The sequence below is a fragment of the Cherax quadricarinatus genome, chromosome 76 (assembly GCF_038502225.1).
Source record: "Cherax quadricarinatus isolate ZL_2023a chromosome 76, ASM3850222v1, whole genome shotgun sequence".
Classification (NCBI taxonomy): Eukaryota; Metazoa; Arthropoda; class Malacostraca; order Decapoda; family Parastacidae; genus Cherax; species Cherax quadricarinatus.
Genome location: NC_091367.1, coordinates 11,367,074 through 11,387,131, shown reverse-complemented (window position 1 = coordinate 11,387,131; position 20,058 = coordinate 11,367,074). Strand labels below are relative to the sequence as shown.

Below are 20,058 nucleotides of genomic sequence, written 5' to 3'. Positions count from 1 at the left end.
TTCACTTCTCTTACAACCCCATCTATAAATATATTGAACAACCAGGGTGACATCACACGTCCTTGTCTACGGCCTACTTTTACTGGGAAATAATCTCCCTCTCTCCTACATACTCTAACCTGAGCCTCACTATCCTCGTAAAAACTCTTCACTGCTTTCAGTAACCTACCTCCTATTCCATACATTTGCAACATCTGCCACATTCCCCCCCCTACCCTTCCATCCCAAGTCCATAAATGCCACAAAAACCTCTTTACCCTTATCTAAATGCTATTCACCTCTGTTTCACTGTAAACACTTGGCCTACACACCCCCTACCTTTCCTGAAGCCTCCTTGTTCATCTGCTGTCCTACTCTCTGTCTTACTCTTAATTCTTTCAATAATAACTCTCCCATACACTTTACCAGGTATACTCAAGAGACTTATTCTCCTATAATTTTTGCACTCTTTTGTCCCCTTTGCCTGTATACAAAGGAACTATGCATTCTCTCTGCCAATCCCTAGGTACCTTACCCTCTTCCATACATTTATTGAATAAAATACCAACCACTCCAAAACTGTATCTCCACCTGCTTTTAACATTTCTATCTTTATCCCATCAATCCCAGCTGCCTTACCCCGTTTCATTCTACCCACTGCCCCACACACTTCCCCCACACTCACAACTGATTCTTCCTCACTCCTGTAAGATGTTATTACTCCTTGCCCTATACATGAAATCACAGCTTCCCTATCTTCATCAACATTTAACAATTCCTCAGAATATTCCCTCCATCTTCCCGATACCTCTAACTCTCCATTTAACCCTTTCAGGATCCGTGCCGTAGATCTACGGCTTTACGTTCAGTGTCCAAACCGTAGATCTACGCCATGAGCTCAGCTCACTCTGATAAGCTGTGAGCAGTAAATTTGGGCCTAGATATGAGAGAATACATCTATGTGACATGTGTGCACCACATAAAACAAACCCTGCAGCACACAGTGCATAATGAGAGAAAAAAAACTGAGACCGTAATTTTCGATTAACCCTTTCAGGGTTTCGGCCATACTAGTACGGCTTACGCACCAGGGTTTTTGGACGTACTAGTACGCCTAAAATCTAGCACCCTCAAATCTAGTGAGAGAAAGCTGGTAGGCCTACATATGAAAGAATGGGTCTGTGGTCAGTGTGCGCAGTAAAAAAAAATCCTGCAGCACACAGTGCATAATGAGAAAAAAAAACTTTGACCGTGTTTTTGGATTAAAACAGCAACTTTGCACTGTATTTTCATATGGTATTTATTGTTGTATTTTAGTTTTCCTGGTCTCATTCTATAGAATGGAAGACATATTACAGAAATTGAGATGATTTTGACTGATTTTACAATGAAAAGTGCCTTGAAATTGAGCTCAAAGTAGCAGAAATGTTCGAGTTTTACCAAAGTTCAAAAGTAAACAAATCATGCTAAGCGTCCAGTCCACGTCAACTGGTGTCGAATATTCTTTCACAAGTGCGCCGATATTATTTATACCATTTCTTACACTAATGCAGTAGTCTGCATAACAGTAAATCTATTTTTTGTAAGAAAAATTCAAAGTGGAAAGCAAAAGAATGTAAGAGGGGCATTGGGACATGACTAATGAACAGAGGAAATGTCATTTTAGTGCCAGGAATGTCTTTCTTTTTTATTCTGGACCCTATTTGAAAATTGGCATCTTTTGAAATTTGTGTGAAATTGGCAAAATTGCTAAATTCTGACCACTGTATTGGATAGTTGAAATCACTAAATGGGTGGTTTCTTGCACTCATTCAATAGAAAAAGTAGAGTTCTAGTGAAATATTCATGATTTTTGTTGACTAGCACAGTGGAATTGGCCGAAAATAAGGCTCAAAGTGGGCAAAATCGCAGATGCGTAAACATCATCGAGACCGCTAACTTCGCGAGAACATAATTCTGTAAGTTTTCCATCAAATTTCATACTTTTGGTGTCATTATGATCGGGAAAAAGATTCTCTATCTTTTCATAAGAAAAAATAATTTTTTTTTTTTTTTAAATTTGGGCGACCCTGAGAACAAGTCTCTGAGAGGGCCTGTCGACCCTGAAAGGGTTAAAACAGCAAATTTGCAGTGTTTTTTCATATGTTTTTTATAGTTGTATTTGCAATTTCTTGGTCTCATTTGATAGAATGGAAGATATACTACAGAAATAGAGATGATTTTGATTGGTTTTATTATTGGAAATGGCTTGAAACTGAGCTCAAAGTAGCAGAAATGTTAAATTTTTGCCATTGTTCAAGAGTAAACAAATGGCCTCACAAGTCTAATACATGACAGCTGGTGGGTCTAATATACATTCACAAATGTGGTGATATTATTTATACAATTATTACAGTATTGCATAACAGTAAATCTTCTATTTTTTGGTTTCAATAAAAATTCATTATGTGAATAAAAAATCAAAATGGAATTAATTTGTAAAGCCTGAAAACGTAACTAATGAACAGAGGAAATGTTAGTTTAGTGCCAGGAATGCCTGCATTGTTTATTCTGGACCCTATTTTGAAATTGGAATATTTTGAACTTTGCATTAAATTGGCCAAATTACCAATTTCCGGTCACTTTATTTTCTTGTTGAAACAGTTGACTTGGCGATTTCTTGTGCTCAATCGATAGAACAGAAGTAATACTAGTGAAATAGCTAAGAATTTGGTTGACTGGAATACTGTAATTGGCCTAAAATTGGAGTCAAAGTCGGCAAAATTGCAGATACGTAAATATCGCCGACACATCAAAATTCGCGAGAGCATAATTTCGTCAATTTTCCATCAAATTTCGTACATTTTGTTTTATTACCTTCAGAAAAAGATTCTCTACCATTTCATATGAAAAAATAACAAAATTATTTTTTGAAAATTCTTGGATGCTGGTGCACACTTTGAAATTTGGCTTCTGCACCCTGAAAGGGTTAATAACTCTCCTCTCCTATTTTTTATTATGAAATCCATATGTTCCCTATGTTTCTTCAACTTATTAATCTCACTCCAAAACTTTTTCTTATTTTCAACAAAATTTGTTGATAACATCTCACCCACTCTGTCATTTGCTCTCTTTTTACAATGCTTCACTACTCTCTTAACCTCTCTTTTTCTCTCCATATACTCCTCCCTCCTTGCATCAGGGCATATTAGGTAATATTTTTTTGCTCTGTCTTACTCAGGAAGTTTAAGAAATTTAAATGTCTAGGATCATTTATTGCTGTGCAGTCATGGGAGAAGCAAGAAAGTTTGTACAGTACAATGGTTCAAGGAAAAAAGGAACCGAGTTTCTTTGAAAATTTGTATTAAGTGTATCAAGAATTAAGTGAATTGTTATCTTAGGCTATTTCTTGTGACACTGAGTTGAATTTAAAAATAACTTCATTCAAGATGTGTCTCCAGGTACCTTCAGCATCCTCTGTTTCAATGTTGCTGTAGTGCAGTTCCAGCAGTGGTCCTGTGGAAAAATGCAGTGGCAACAAATTTAATATTTTCCATTTTTCACTGTACAGGTCTGCCATCACAAATCCGGCAATCAGTTATTTGGTTCCTTCAGTTATTCGGCACTAATTTTGACTAGCATAATTTCAAATTTCCAGGGTCGCCACACCAACCTGCTGGTACTGTTTGGTGGTGCTACTTGCTACATAAGTCATTCTAATTTCTTTTTCTCCATTTGTTATAACCTGCTTACTTTTAGCCCTAGCCGTGGGTCCAATGAATAAAAGAATGCTTCTCGTTGTGTAAAGCACCTTCACAGTACATTTTGATTCATTTATAATTAATATTCTACTGTACAACTATGAAATAATTACTATCCTACTGTACAACTAGTATATACTACTTAGTATTAAGTAGACTGTAAGCCAATAATGTTAAGTTGGCCCATAATGCCTAGGCACAATAGAGGCTCTCCATTGCAACCCACTATTGTAAATAAAAAATCTCAATGTACTGTTTGCAAAGACAAAATAAATAAATAAATAAATAAATAAATAAATAAATAAATAAATAAATAAAGATAAGGTGGCTTTGAAGCCACTGTCAGTTGCCATGAGCTCAGTCTTGTGATGCAGGAGAATGTGCTTTATTATTATGCTAATATCAACACTACAGCTTATTGCCTATCACAGTTGATCTAATATGACATAATAAACAATATAAATAACATAAAACATGTTAAATACTCTAGAATGAATAATATTTGGCATATTACCGAGCAGTTCAATGGAGGTATGAAGAGGATATGGTATACAAATACCATTCTCCTATCCCTGTCTTGGGGGCTTATATTAGAGAAAACGGAGTATAGCACAGGGCTAACTGTGATATATACTCATACTGTACCATAAACCTGAAACAAAAAAGTTATTTTCTCTATATAGATTATCACACAGCAACATTTGTGTATAGAACCTAGGGTAACCCAAAAAAGTCAGACAGTGTGGCTTATTTCTATTACCTGGCTTGGGTTAGTCATATGTGATTTTTGGTAAATGTTTGATTCCCAGCCAGGGTAGAAACATTGGGTGTTGTCTGTGTTCACCCATCAGTAAATGGGTACCTGGGTGTTAACCGACTGGTGTGGGTGTTATCCTGGGACACTGACCTAATTTACTTGAAATACTCTGCCTAACAAGCGGCTTTGTATATAGTAGTATGTCACTGATGTCAGCTAGGCCTGTATACACTGTACATGTACGTGCAGTAAATGAAGATATTATTATTATTAATATTGTCATTTTCTCAATTGTTTGTTGGGTTATCTTATTGAAACTTAGGCAGTGTATGATAGAAAGATACTTCTTAACGTATACCAAAAATGAAAGAAATCAGACCATAAATAGCAGAGTTCACTTCTCGACCATTAGCGGCCGCTTAGCGGTATATTTTTGTATGGTTTTTATGGTTATATTCTCATTTTTTCGGTCTCATTTGATAGAATGAAAGATATATTACAGAAATAGATATGATTTTGATTGCTTTCGTGATGAAAGGTACCTTGAAATTGCGCTCACAGTAGCGAAAATGTTCTGTTCTTTAGCAAAGCTCAAGAGTAAACAAATGACGTCACCGTCCAATACCTGTCTGCCTGCCAGTCCAAATTCCAATACAGAGTCAAGAATGGGTTGACATTATTTATACAATTATTACAATAATGCAGCAGTCTGCATAACAGTAAATCTTCTATTTTTTTGTGAATAAAAATTCCAAATGGAACACAAGAGTAATATAAGAGGGGCCTGGAGCCGTGACTAATGAACAGAGAAAATGTTATTTTAGTGCCAGGAATGTCTGCATTATTTATTCTGGACCCTATTTTGAAATTGGCATCTGTTGAAATTTGTGTGAAATTGGCCAAATTGCCAATTTCTGGCCACTATATTGGGTAGTTGAAATAAGTGAATGGGAGGTTTCTTGTACTCGGTCGACAGACTAGAAGTAAGTAAATAAGTAAGTTTATTAGGTATACATAAATACAGTTATACAGATTATCATACATAGCAGTGTATGTATAGAGAACCTAGGATAACCCAAAAAAAGTCAGTGACTGATTTCCAGTACCTGGCTGGGGCTTGCCATATATGATTTTTGGTAAATATTTTTTTTTCTCAGTTGTTTGTTGGGCTGTCTTATTGAAATTTGGGCAGTGTATGAGGGAAAGATGCTTCTTAACGTACAACAAAAATAAAAAAGACGGACGATAAATAAGGGAGTTCACTTCTCAGCCATTAGCCGCCTCTTTGCGGTATATTTTCGCATGGATTTTATGGTTGTATTCTCGTGTTTTTGGTCTCATTTGATAGAATGGAAGATATATTACAGAAATAGACATGATTTTGATTGCTTTCGTGACGAAGAGTACCTTGAAATTGGGCTCAAAGTAGCGGAAATGTTTGATTTTTGCCGATGTTCAATGAACTTTGTGACAGTCAAGTTAGTTAATTTTATTAAGTGTATTCTAACCTAAACACTCTGTAATCTGGCAAACTCAGTAATCCGGCACACTACAGGTCCCAATGATGCCGGATTTGTGATGGAGGACCTGTAGTTCACTAATAACATTATGTATGGGTGGATGTGAAAGAGCTGTAATTTCCTGCAAGGTATCATTACATTAAAATTCTTGTAAGTCAAACCATTCATGATTTATTTACTGGAAATTTAATTTCTTAAAGCATGCACATGGTTATGAGTAAGTTCTTCTTTATTTATACATTATATAGAGGGATATAAAATTTAAAATAATAATAAAAAATAAACTACAGAGTTGTAAGAGGTAATTCCAGTCATCTTGGGTTAGTGCAGTATTTTATGATTCCTTTCATCTTGATCAAATCACAGCCTGCTCTCTGCCCTTTTTTTTTCTGGGGTCATGTTTTCCCATACCAATACAGTACGTATTCACTAAAATACTCTGGTTAATTTCTGTCATCTTTTTTGAAGGGAGGTCCTGATGTAAATGGACAGAATGGTTAAATTATGTGCTTTTTTTTTTTTTTTTTATTAAGGGAGATCCTGGTGTCAGTGGACAAGATGGTATTAATGGCTTGCCTGGTAGAGATGGATCTCCAGGTGAAGGTGGACAAGGACAAAGAGGATTTAAAGGATCAAGGTATTTTTATGATTCAGTTTTTTATGCTATGTATATAAAGTGTATGGCCTCAGTGGGATACAGCCAGTACGTTGAAAGAAAGTATATAAGGTAGCTACATGTAACAAACATAATGAACCCAAACTAATGAATTATTGGTAACCAATATAGTGTATCATAAACTTTTGTTTATTGATTGAACAATATTTATTACAGTACAGCAGAACCTCACCTTATGATTGTTCCCAGACCACAATTTCAAATAACCACCGAAAAATCGTAGAAATGCTCCTAATACTTAACAACCACTTTTTGTTCCTACAATTACCAGATTCCAGGTGACCATTACCAACACTTGCATTTGAGATTTTTTTTTCTTTTAACGCGTCGGCCATTTTCTAGCGAGGCAGGGTGACCCAAAAAGAAAGAAGAAACTTATATCATCATTCAACACTTTCACCATCACTCGTACATAATAACTGTCTTTGCAGAGGTGCTCAGATGTGACAGTTTAGACATCCCTCCAAACTGCCAATATCCTAAACCCCTCCTTAAACCCCTTAACTATCCAAACATAGATCTACGTTCTCTCACCCAGTGCTCCGAATATTTTCGAAAAAAAAAAAAAATTGAATATTTTTTACATAGTGTAAAAAAAAAAAAATTAGTCAGTAGTTACAAAGATACAAGGCCACAAAGCCGGCGCTTGTCACTCACCCGAGGGCAACATGACGCACTGCCACTTGCAGAAGTGTTGCTGATATACCTTTTTCTCTCATTTTTTTTAATTTATATAATTTTTATATTCTGATAATTACAATTTGTAGGAGTTTTTGTGATTTCATAGCCAATTTTAGTTCTGACACTAATATTAGGTACTGAAATAGTACTCAAATAGTCATAAACACACTGACAGGTAGACAGTTTCACCTACCTTAGTCACATACTATTGTGTAGAAATATATGCATAGTATTTATAGGTCCCAGCAATGTTTTGGACATGCAGGAGTATATAATGATAATAATAATAATAATAATGTTTCCTTGAAACACAGTGTAAGATGAGTGTCACCCCACTGCTGACAGTGCAGCAGTGGAGTGACATTTGATGAGTGTGCACTGCCTTGGCTTTATTTGTTTTCACTGTTACACATAAACATGTCTGTCTATCTGTCTAGCTCTCTGTTTATCTTTGTCTCTGTTTATCTGTCTTTGTCTCTGCTTGTCTTTCTATATCTCTGCTTGTCTCTCTTTCTGTCTCAGAGAGAGAGTGACTTATGAACCAACAGGCATTACACACACAGATGCAGAGTAGTCACATGTGATTCCTGAACAAGTGAAAATGCATGTTACTTGCCTGTCATGCTTATGCATAATATCAACAAGCACAGTATAGCACTTTGTCTGGATTTTTTGGGTTATCCTAGGTAATTTACACTATGTATAATTGTATTTATGTGTACTTGTGAGATAGAGACAGGGATATAGATAGACAGAAACAGAGATATAGATTGGCAGAGATAGATACAGACAGAGTCAGAGATAGATACAGACAGACAGATAGATATAGAGACAGCTAATTAGCCACCCAGCTGGCCGGTATTATACATGATGCAGAGATGCACAGTAGTCATGTTTGATTCCTGAACAAGTGAAAATGCGTATTACTTGCCAGTCAGGCTTATTATGCATTATATCTACAAGCACAGCATAGCACTTTGGATTTCTTGTTATCCTAGGTAATTTACACTATGTATAATTGTATTTGTGTACCTGTGAGATAGACAGAGAAAGAGATAGACAGAGACAGAGAGAGATACAGACAGATAGACAGAGATAGAGACAGCCACCCAGCCAGACAGCCGGTCAGCCAGCCAGCCAGCCGGCCAGCCAACCAGCCAGCCAGCCTGCTGAACACGTATTATACATTCGAGAATTGTATCTCTTTACTTAGGGCATAGGTTATAGGACATTCTGGCAGGATGAAACTACCAGTGGTACCAAAATTGAAAGGGTGTTGCACATGTGTTATTATCGAGGTTTTTGATATTTCCTTGACCACTTGTGGCCACATTCACCTCAGGACCACTAAACTCAGGGTCAACATCACTTTCCTCTTAAAAGGGAAGTGTTAATACGACATGACATCAGTGAATCCCTGGTGTTTGCTGTGCTGTTTGCTCTAGCTGGCACTCAGTTGAACTGGTGCCCCCACAAGGTACTAAGTGCTCCCAGATTTTTTAATGCTGCACACACTGAGTGTTAATACCCGTTCTGTGCTGACCAGGCATCTCAGGCCAGTCGTGCCAATTTTGGAGGCAGGAAAAATAAAATGTTGATCTACATTTGGAGCACTAGCAGTGAGAACGTATCTCTATGTTTGGCTAACCGGTTTTCCTGAATCCCTTCTTAAAATATTACCCTGCTCACACTCCAACAGCTCGTCAGGTCCCAAGAACCATTCACTCCTATCTAGCATGCTCAGGCATGCTTGCTGGAAGTCCAAGCCCCTCGCCCACAAAACCTCCTTTACCCCCTCCCACCAACCTTTTTGGGGATGACCTCTACCCCGCCTTCCTTCCCCAATAGATTTATATGTTCTCCAAGTCATTCTGCTTTGTTCCATTCTCTCTAAATGACCAAACTACCTCAACAGCCCTAGTTCAGCCCTCTGACTAATACTTTTAGTAACTCCACACCTCCTCCTAATTTCCAAATTTTCAGAAATATTTAATAATATTCAATCAAAAGTAGGTATAATAAACCCCATATTTACAGATTTTGGCAGTTTTGGGCTAAATAAAGTTTGACAGACAAACACTGAAAGTATCAGACAAAATGGATGAAACTCCATAATTCTGAATTTTGTCGATAGTGATAGTGTTCGGTTGTCTTCTGTATCAGGCCAAGCCTTAAGACTCTAATGTTTATCCAGTGTGGGCCAGAGCAGCCACGTCCAGGAAGTGTTTTTATTGTTCCACACATGCTACTCACACCATACACTTGTCACTCAGTCTTTGATGTTCAATGAATTTAGTGTTTTGTGTGACTTTATTATCATATTAATTGAAGTGCAGTTAACAATGGCTTCTACAACAAGTGGTGGTGCCAAGAGGTAACATCTTCTCAGTGTTAAGCAGAAACTTGAACTAGTAATACAGAAGATTGAGTCTGGCATTTCAGTGACATGGATATGTGAGGAATATGGTGTGAAGAAACGAACAGTGTCTGATATTTTTAGAAGCAAGGACAAACTTACAGGCTATGCTCTAAAGCTTGGTGTAGATGCTAGTGGAGCTTTACAGCTCTTCTGAGTCAGAATAAACATTATTCTGAGTGATGTAAAGGGTTTAGAAACCTGTAAAGTAGAAGAATGAGACACTTGTGCAACATTTGAGAATCTTTATTGAGGAAACATTTTGTCAGTCAGTGGCTTCTTCAGTCCAATACAGAAAAAAATGGTGGAAGATGAGGAGTTTCAGGCAATCAGTCCCTCTGCCTGGAGTGTTTAATCCATCAGTCTTGAGAAAAACACAGCACATGCTTAGAGAAGTGGCTAATATACTGCAATCAGGTGTGTAGAAGCAGGAGGAGGCAGTGTCACCATTAGATGAATCCACTAGTGTAAGTAGATCATCCCTGTAGGTTAGGCAAGCATAGAAGAATGCCCTATATCAAGGTCCAAAGATGTTGTGGTGTCTGACAGATGTTATTTAAATGGTTTAGAAAACTGACAAGTGACATTGATGCTGGTAACTCTTATACAGTCTGGGAACTACATAAAAATAGGCTTTCTCCAAATGATGTCTCCCAGACATGACATGGCTCAGTCTGATAGGGTCCATTCAGTGGCGTGCAGAGGGGGGGCCCCGAAGGGGTGGTGGCCCTGGGCATCCAAATGGGAGGGGCATCCAATTAGAGAGGGAAATAAGATAGTGATTTTGAAATTTCAGTGGTGATAAAGCAATTCAGTAGTTCCTGTTTATAGCTTTATTAAATTTTTGGTACTCGGTTTTATCATCAGTGGAGAAAGTCTCAAAACATTTGCAGGATCCAAAAATGGGGTTCCACGAAGCTTCTTGTGATCTGAAAGGACTTATTCATATCTTGAACTTGAAGAATGACGAAATTAATCACAATGCAACACATTTGGCTAATGATTATTATGAAAATTGGCAAATACCAATTGCACAAACAAAGAGAAGAAGAATAATGCCTGGACAGTCAGCAAGAGATAGTAGACTGATGGCACAAGAAGAAATGAATAGAGTAATGGTAGGGATTGTGAACCAATTAAAAACAGAAATTGAAGAGCGCAGTGTCCATCATCAAGGACTCACTGACCGATTTTTGTTTCTTTTGAACTTGAATTCAGTAGTAATTGAAGATGAACAAGAAAGAGAAAAATTAAGAAAGGAATGTTCAGACTTTGCAAATTATTATGATAATGATATGGCAGCCATTCAGTTACATGACGAAATTATTGATTTTGTGATGCTCCTTTGAGCTGGTGGGAATAGAATTCCCCCTGATCCTAAAGATGCTGTGGAGTCTTTACTGCAGTATGGAGGGTATGTCTTTCCGATGCTGTCTTTCATAAACATTACTGCTTACAATTGCATTTTCAGTCACAAGTTGTGAAAGGTCATTTTCAAAACCGAAATTAATAAAAGCATATCTGATGTCTTGAATGTCACAGGAGCGACTAACCAACCTGGCTTTAATAAGAATTGAAAAAGAATTTCTCACAGCTGATGTAAAAAGTGAAGTAGCTCAATTGTTTTCTGACAGGAGGTATCATTTGGGGAAAAGAAATTGATAAATTTGGTTGATTTATATTTAAATTGAATAAAGTGTTTATTTCATGTTTCATCTGTGTTTACATATTCAAAATACAGTGGTCCCTCGTTTATCATTGTTAATCCGTTCCTGGAAGTGCGATGATTATCGAAATAGATGATTTTCGAATCAATTTTCCCCATAAGAAATAATGTAAATACAATTAATCCGTTCCTGACACCCAGAAGTATTAAAACAAAAAATTTTTTTACATGAAATATAGATGTAGTACATAAACAATACAATGGGACATGATGAATGAAACATTAACAGCATAACATTTACCTTTATTGGCAATTCTTCTTAGTGTATGGAAGACTGGAGGAGGAGAGAGATTGGAGTAGTTACTGTTTGGAAGGGGAATCCCCTTCCATCAACACCTCAGATATCAAGTCTTTTTCTGGGATTACATACTTCTCTTCTCTGTTTCTTAATGCCATTAGGACCAGCTTGAGAGTCACTGGAGTCCTGTCTTGCAAAAGAAGTGTCCAGAGAGCTCTGTTTCTGGCATCTCTTTAAAACTTCCCTAAAATGGGCCAAGACTTTGTCACTGTACAAGTTGCCGATATGGCTTACAACATCCTTCTCAGGGTGATGTTTCTCCATAAATCTTTCCATCCTACCCCACATTTCAAAAATCTCCTTAATTTCTGAAGAAGGCATCTTCTTCCATCTCTCTTCCTCCTCTGCAGCAAGATTCTGAGCTGCGATCTGTTGCTGTTCCTGCTGAAGCTCTTACAGCACCTCAGTGGTTAGCTCTTCATTGTGGTCCTTCACCAACTCTTCCACATCCTCCAATCTCACATCCAACCCCATGGAACTCCCCAATGCCACAATAGATTTCGCAACTGACATAGGCTCATCAGGGTCAGCCATAAACCCTTCAAAATCCCTCTTGTAGACACAATCTGGCCACAATTTTCTCCAAGCAACAACAGCTTCCTTGATTTTCTTTTTCTTTGCCACAATGGAAAATATGGTTGTATGGGGTTTGTTGTACATCCTGGCCAGTTTGGCCACACGTGAGCCACTTTCATATTGTTCAATAATGTTTTTCTTAAATTCAATTGTATTTCTCACCTTCTTTACCAAAGGCTTGGCACTAGGAGCTTTCTTTGGAGCCATGGTAGCTTATTTAGCACTTGCAAGCACTAAAATGAATGGAATATTATGAAATATTTTGTATGAACAAGTGAGGGGACCATTGCTCACTGGTCAACAATGGCACGCTGGCTGGGAAGGGAGGCCAAGGCGGCTCAGAGCCGTGAGTATGCGTCCAGGACGAACGACGATTAGCTAGTCAACTAACCATTTGCGAGCCAATGTTTGGACGAAAATAACGTGACGATTTCCGAAAAGGAGGACTATCGAGCCCGACGATTATCGAGGGACCACTGTATCTCCCTTTCTCATAATATTTCTCAGTACTAGGCCTTATACGTGGGTCTTTGGGGCATATAATCAAGGAATTAGCCCCAGGCATCACCAGACCTCTGCACGCCACTGGATCCATTGCAGTTCATAAAAATATTTCTGAGCCAGATATGAAAGATACAAGCCAGATCAACCAGGCTGTGATGGATATGTGAGTCAGTGGGCCACCAGCAGTAACAACCTGGTTGACCAGGCAAGCACCAGATGAACCTGGCCCAGGGCTGGGCTCTAGGCATAGAAGAACTCTTGGAACTCATCAAAGGTATATACCAAGGGTATCTTTAGAATTAATGGTTGTAAAAGTTAGTAAATAAGGTTTAAATTTAATTGTTTCCTTGGTAGGGAGTCAGTGCTGCTGATACAATTAGGGACCAGTAGGAACCCCAGGTGGGAGCAAAAATACCAGTTTAGCTGCACAGTTCTGTACAAACTAAAGTTTTAAGCAAGTAATTAGGCAAACCCACAAGCATATAATTACAAAAATATATTCAGGAGGAAACAAATGCATAGAAAAGGACTAGAATACTCTGTATATCAAGATACTTTCTAACTGCATAAAGATTATGAATATGAACATTGCGAGGTTTAACTATCGAGTTAATCTTTCTTCTTTCAACAAACTAGTCATATCCCACTGAGGCAGGTTGGCCCAAAAAGAAAAACAAAAGTTTCTTTTTTTAAATTCAGTAATTTATACAGGAGAAGAGGTTACTAGCTCCTTGCTCCCGGGATTTAAGTCACCTCTTACTACATGCATGGCTTACAGAGGAAGAATTCTGTTCCACTTCCCTATGGAGTATCTAGTTAACCCTTAAACTGTCCAAACAGATTTACGTTCACATGCGTAGTGCTCCAAAAACAGATCTTTGTTTTTTTTACATATTTTCAAATAATAAAAAAAAAAAACGTAGATCAAAGTTTTTTTACACGTTTTCAAATGTAAAAAAAAAAAAAGATTACTTTTTTTACATACTTTCAAATGTTGAAAAAAACGTAGATCTACATTTGGACAGTTTAAGGGTTAATACAGCTTCTCACTTAATGACGGAGTTCCGTTCCTGAGACCACGTCGTTAAACGAATTCATTGCTAAGTGAAGAGCATACTATAATGATAGTGCCTTGCAGTGTCTGCAATGGAAGACACTGTCATGCAGATTCGGGTGTCATCTGCAAAGGAAGACACGGTGCTGTGGCTGACATCCTTGTCTATGTCGGATATGAGGATGAGGAACAAGATGGGAGCTAGTACTGTGCCTTGTGGGACAGAGCTTTTCACCGTAGCTGCCTCGGACTTTACTCTGTTGACGACTACTCTCTGTGTTCTGTTAGTGAGGAAATTATAGATCCATCGACCGACTTTTCCTGTTATTCCTTTAGCGCGCATTTTGTGCGCTATTACGCCATGGTCACACTTGTCGAAGGCTTTTGCAAAGTCTGTATATATTACATCTGCATTCTTTTTGTCTTCTAGTGCATTTAGGACCTTGTCGTAGTGATCCAGTAGTTGAGACAGACAGGAGCGACCTGTTCTAAACCCATGTTGCCCTGGGTTGTGTAACTGATGGGTTTCTAGATGGGTGGTGATCTTGCTTCTTAGGACCCTTTCAAAGATTTTTATGATATGGGATGTTAGTGCTATTGGTCTGTAGTTCTTTGCTGTTGCTTTACTGCCCCCTTTGTGGAGTGGGGCTATGTCTGTTGTTTTTAGTAACTGAGGGACGACCCCCGTGTCCATGCTCCCTCTCCATAGGATGGAAAAGGCTCGTGATAGGGGCTTCTTGCAGTTCTTGATGAACACAGAGTTCCATGAGTCTGGCCCTGGGGCAGAGTGCATGGGCATGTCATTTATCGCCTGTTCGAAGTCATTTGGCGTCAGGATAACATCGGATAGGCTTGTGTTAGTCAAATTTTGTGGCTCTCTCATAAAAAATTCATTTTGGTCTTCGACTCTCAGTCTGGTTAGCGGCTTGCTAAAAACTGAGTCATATTGGGACTTGAGTAGCTCACTCATTTCCTTGCTGTCATCTGTGTAGGACCCATCTTGTTTAAGTAGGGGCCCAATACTGGACGTTGTTCTCGATTTTGATTTGGCATAGGAGAAGAAATACTTTGGGTTTCTTTCGATTTCATTTATGGCTTTTAGTTCTTCCCGCGATTCCTGACTCCTAAAGGATTCTTTTAGCTTAAGTTCGATGCTTGCTATTTCTCTGACCAGTGTCTCCCTGCGCATTTCAGATATATTGACCTCTTTTAGCCGCTCTGTTATTCTTTTCCGTCGCCTGTAAAGGGAGCGCCTGTCTCTTTCTATTTTACATCTACTCCTCCTTTTTCTTAGAGGAATAAGCCTTGTGCATACATCGAGTGCCACCGAGTTAATCTGTTCTAGGCATAAGTTTGGGTCTGTGTTGCTTAGTATATCTTCCCAGCTTATATCGGTTAGGACTTGGTTTACTTGGTCCCACTTTATGTTTTTGTTATTGAAGTTGAATTTGGTGAATGCTCCCTCATGACTAGTCTCATTTTGTCGGTCTGGGGCTCCATGCATACATGTCTGAACCTCAATTATGTTGTGATCTGAGTATATTGTTTTTGATATGGTGACATTTCTTATCAGATGAGTTTGTGTCAACCATCTTTGATATTGTTTTAGTGTCACCTTTGCACCATTTATAACATTTCTGGTATATTTTTAAATATTTATACAGTAGCATACTGTATATTGAAATAAACAGAATAGAGGAAATCAGTTCTAATATACATTATTTAGGTATGAATACAGTGGACCCCCGGTTAACGATATTTTTTCACTCCAGAAGTATGTTCAGGTGCCAGTACTGACCGAATTTGTTCCCATAAGAAATATTGTGAAGTAGATTAGTCCATTTCAGACCCCCAAACATACACGTACAAACGCACTTACATAAATACACTTACATAATTGGTCACATTCGGAGGTAATCGTTATGCGGGGGTCCACTGTACTGGTCAGAGAGCCTGTCGTAAGTCTGAGGCATCGGTAAAAGAGTACATATATGCCGCTAAGTGAGGAGAGGCTGTATATTATATTAACACATCGGTTATTTCCCACCAAGGTAGGGTGGTCCGAAAAAGAAAATCTTTCATCATCATTCACTCCATCACTGTCTTGCCAGAGGTGTGCTTACACTACAGTAATAAAACTACAACATAACACCCCTCCTTCAGAGTGCAGGCACTGTACTTCCCATCTCCAGGACTCAAGTCCAGCCTGCCGGTTTCCCTGAATCCCTTCGTAAATGTTACCTTGCTCACACTCCAACAGCTCATCAAGTCCTAAAAACCATTTGTCTCCATTCGCTTCTATCTAACACTCTCACGCGTGCTTGCTGGAAGTCCAAGCCCTTTGCACACAAAACCTCCTTTACCCCCTCCTTCCAACCTTTCCTAGGTCAACCCCCTACCCTGCCTTCTCTCCACTACAGATTGATACGCTCTCAAAGTCATTCTATTTTGTTCCACCCTCTCTACATGTCCGAACCACCTCAACAACCCCTACTCAGCCCTCTGGACAATGGTTTTGGTAATCCCACACCTCCTAATTTCTAAACTATAAATTCTCTGCATTATTTTCACACCTCACATTGCCCTCAGACATGCCATCTCCACTGCCTCCAGCCTTCTCCTTTTTGCAAGATTTACTACCCTTGCTTCACACCCATATAAGAGCATTGGTATAACTATACTCTCATACATTGTCCTCTTTGCTTCCATGGACAGATTTCTTTGTCTCCACAGACTCCTCAGTGCACCACTCACCTTCTTCCCCCTGTCAATTCTATGATTCACCTCATCTTTCATAGACCCATTTTCTGACATATCCACTCCTAAATATCTGATTGCATTCACCTCCTCCATACTCTCTCCCTGCCTAATAAATGACAATGACAAAACCCAGGTAAACACTTAGATCATTCAATGATGTGGCAGGCTGCAAACTAAAGGTGCCACAGTCATAGTTACCAAAATCTCAAATCTATATTCCTCTGAGATTTCTCTTAACATTCAAAAATCTGTCTTATCCTCATTTAGTTTCAATTTTCCACTTGTTTTCCAAATCTGGACATGCAGCAGTAAGTGGGACCCCCTTTATGACTCATAAAACTGTAGTTACATATTGCAAACAAACCACAGAATAGGTGGGGAAGGAACCCATGGCAGGTGAATCCAGGCCACTGCATAAGCCACTTGGCCAGCTGGCTACAATAAGATTCATTCAATTAGGTATATTTATATACACCATAGGGAAGTTAACATGTTCTCCCCCTCTAATTATGTCTAACACTTGTATTTTCTTCAAAAAAATTTTTTAGCTTTTTACTTTTTTAGCACCTGTAGCATTATTTTTTTGTTTTTATTAACACACTGGCCAATTCCCACCAAGGCAAGGTTCCCCGAAAAACGAAAAACTTTCACCATCATTCACTCCATCACTGTCTTGCCAGAAGGGTGTTTTACACTACAGTTTTTAAACTGCAACATTAACACCCCTCCTTCAGAGTGCAGGCACTGTACTTCCCATCTCCAGGACTCAAGTCCGGCCTGCTGGTTTCCCTGAATCCCTTCATAAATATTACTTTGTTCACACTCCAACAGCACGTCACGTATTAAAAACCATTTGTCTCCATTCACTCCTATCAAACACGCTCACGCATGCCCACTGGAAGTCCATTAGCATTATTAGTATTAATTTTAGGTGCCATGGATAATATCTAGAGACCAGAAAGAATGATAAAAATATCCAAAATAGTTTGATAAACACATGATGCGACTGGAATGCAACTGGAGGTATTGTGGATTGTTAATGGGATGGAAGGAGTCATGTCCCATGACATGTAATGCCCAGAGTTTGCATGTAACTTAATGCTATGGCATGAAGTACCATTATAGAAGTATCAATATAGAAGGGGCTTAATAACTAAAAAATTTATCAAACACTATACATCAGTCCTCACCAAATTAATCAGAAAGTCCAAGCAACTATACTATTCTAATAGATTCACTGAAATGAGAGGAGATAAAGAAGACCTGGAAGACACTCTCTGTCAGATCCTGGGCACCCACAAACTGAACAGAGATAGTAATATTGTACTAACTAAACCAAATGAACTGAAACTCCAGCCTGTTGATACAGCTAACAAGATAAATGTCTTCTTCTCAACCAGAGGATCAAATCTCACCAGTAAAATTCCAGTTACCAATACTCCAGCTAATGATTTTCTAGATGGACACTTCCCAACATCCCTCTACCTTGCACCAACAGAGCCCACTGAGGTTACCATGATTATTAACTCTATAAAAAAGAAATCAGGAAATGTAACCCAAGTACCACCACTACTGTACAAACAAGTGGCTCAAATCCTTTCACCCACCATTGCATTACTCTTTAACAAATCACTCGAAACCAACACCTTTCTGGCATTACTCAAGGTAGCAAGGATTTCACCAATAAATCAAATCAAATCAAATCAAGGTGGTGACTTACAGACTTTGAGACTTGTCTTTATTGCACAAATGTTTTACCATCCAATGTCTTTATAAATCTGATAGAGAAAAGGTGAAAAATATAATTTTAAGTGGTTGGTTCCTCAGCCTTGATAACTGAAATAGTAGCACAAGGATCTTGATTTGTATATGGGAAACAGGTGAGGTGAAGCAGTTGGAGATGGTGCCACAGGTGGGTAGAACTTACTTGTGGAGGTAGGTTATACCAATAGGTTATCAAACATTCTATAATAAAGTGCTTGATTAAGCTATTGGAATGACCTCTGTGAGATTGTCTCTGCTGTTAGTAACCCACACACTTTGTGTGACCTGTTAGATTGTCTCTACCTTTAGCAACCCACATACTTAACAACCTGCTTCTTTGTATCCCTTTTTGGTGACCTGCACACTTAGCAGATTGTTCTATTGTTTCAAACTTTATTACACACACTTTTAGAATCATTGTTGAAACCTCAACAGTGACAACTGTTTTCCCTCTTGTCTTCTAATTGTTTTTCCTTGTGCTTTTTTCTATTTTCTCTGCATTTTTTTCTTCTTCCCCACTTTTCTTTGCTTGTTGAGTAATTTTTCACATTTTCTGCTTCTCTCATAGGATAGACAAAGAAATACATGTAATTATTGTTTTTTTTTTTTTTTCCGTGGAAAATTTTAGCACATGAAGGAATTTGAAATGGCTTGCCAGTTCTTCAGCAAAGGTAGGCTAGGGGAACAAGTGAACATATTTCTTCAAGGAAAAGTAACTATATGGAATAGATGAAGTCAGTCTTTCAAGGAAGGCAGGCTAGAGGAAAAAAGAACAGTCATTTCCTCTTGAAAGGCAAGTTAGAGAGAACAAATGAAATCACTCCTTCAAAGAAGGCAGACTAAAGGAACTAAGCATCAAAGATGTAGAAAGAAAAGAAACTGGAGATAGATTTGGAGTATGAAAGTGTGGTTCAGGTAGCTCTAAGAAATATTTAATAACATATTTTTGATTAACAAATTTTTAATGTTTCAGTGGGACTAGTGGACCTAGGGGAGATGAGGGCAGTAAAGGTAGACAAGGAGTAGTCAATTGGCCAGCTGGAGCAGAACTCATAATGTACATGGGTGAAAAGGGTTTTCGAGGTAAGATACAAAATAATATGAGTTGCATAGTTTTCATTTAATACAATTATTGTGCATATAGTATTGCCAAACATATTGACAACAGTAAACTAATAATGGTACTTTATATTAAAACTTTACTTTCATCTCTTGTTTTTCTAGAAATAAGTTCTTAAGTCTTTCATTAGTTCATTGTTTCCATAATTAAAGAACTGCCTTAATTATGCTTTATAATTTTTTTTCATAATTTTCTAAATTCATGAATCACTTCTCATACATTATTTTTTTAATTAAATGCCTATGTTCCATGCTTGACAAGCATGGGGTGACCAACTTTTAGTCACCTATTCAAAATTTCATAATACATTATGGTACAACCTTGATATTCTTAAACCTTTGTCAAGGCTGAGCAGTTTCAGTGTTGCAGTTTTCCAGATCACAGAAGCATATTCAGGAGGGCCCCTTATAAACAGCACCCTCTTTTCGGTGCTTCATGTTTTTGTTGGCTTCAAATTGAGCTCTTGTTCAAGCCTATGGCCTGGGGG

The 20,058-nt window shown here is 38.2% G+C and overlaps 1 protein-coding gene across 1 annotated transcript in view; it reads left to right on the top strand.

Annotated features, from left to right (window-relative positions):
* The window catches only part of LOC128703688 (collagen alpha-2(IV) chain), a 208,302-nt gene that overhangs the window by 58,900 nt on the left and 129,344 nt on the right, over nucleotides 1-20,058 (top strand). The window contains exons 12-13 of the mRNA XM_070101287.1: nucleotides 6,530-6,633; nucleotides 19,425-19,534. Of these exons, the coding sequence (XP_069957388.1) occupies nucleotides 6,530-6,633; nucleotides 19,425-19,534 (214 nt within the window). The remainder of the gene's footprint in view (nucleotides 1-6,529; nucleotides 6,634-19,424; nucleotides 19,535-20,058) is intronic.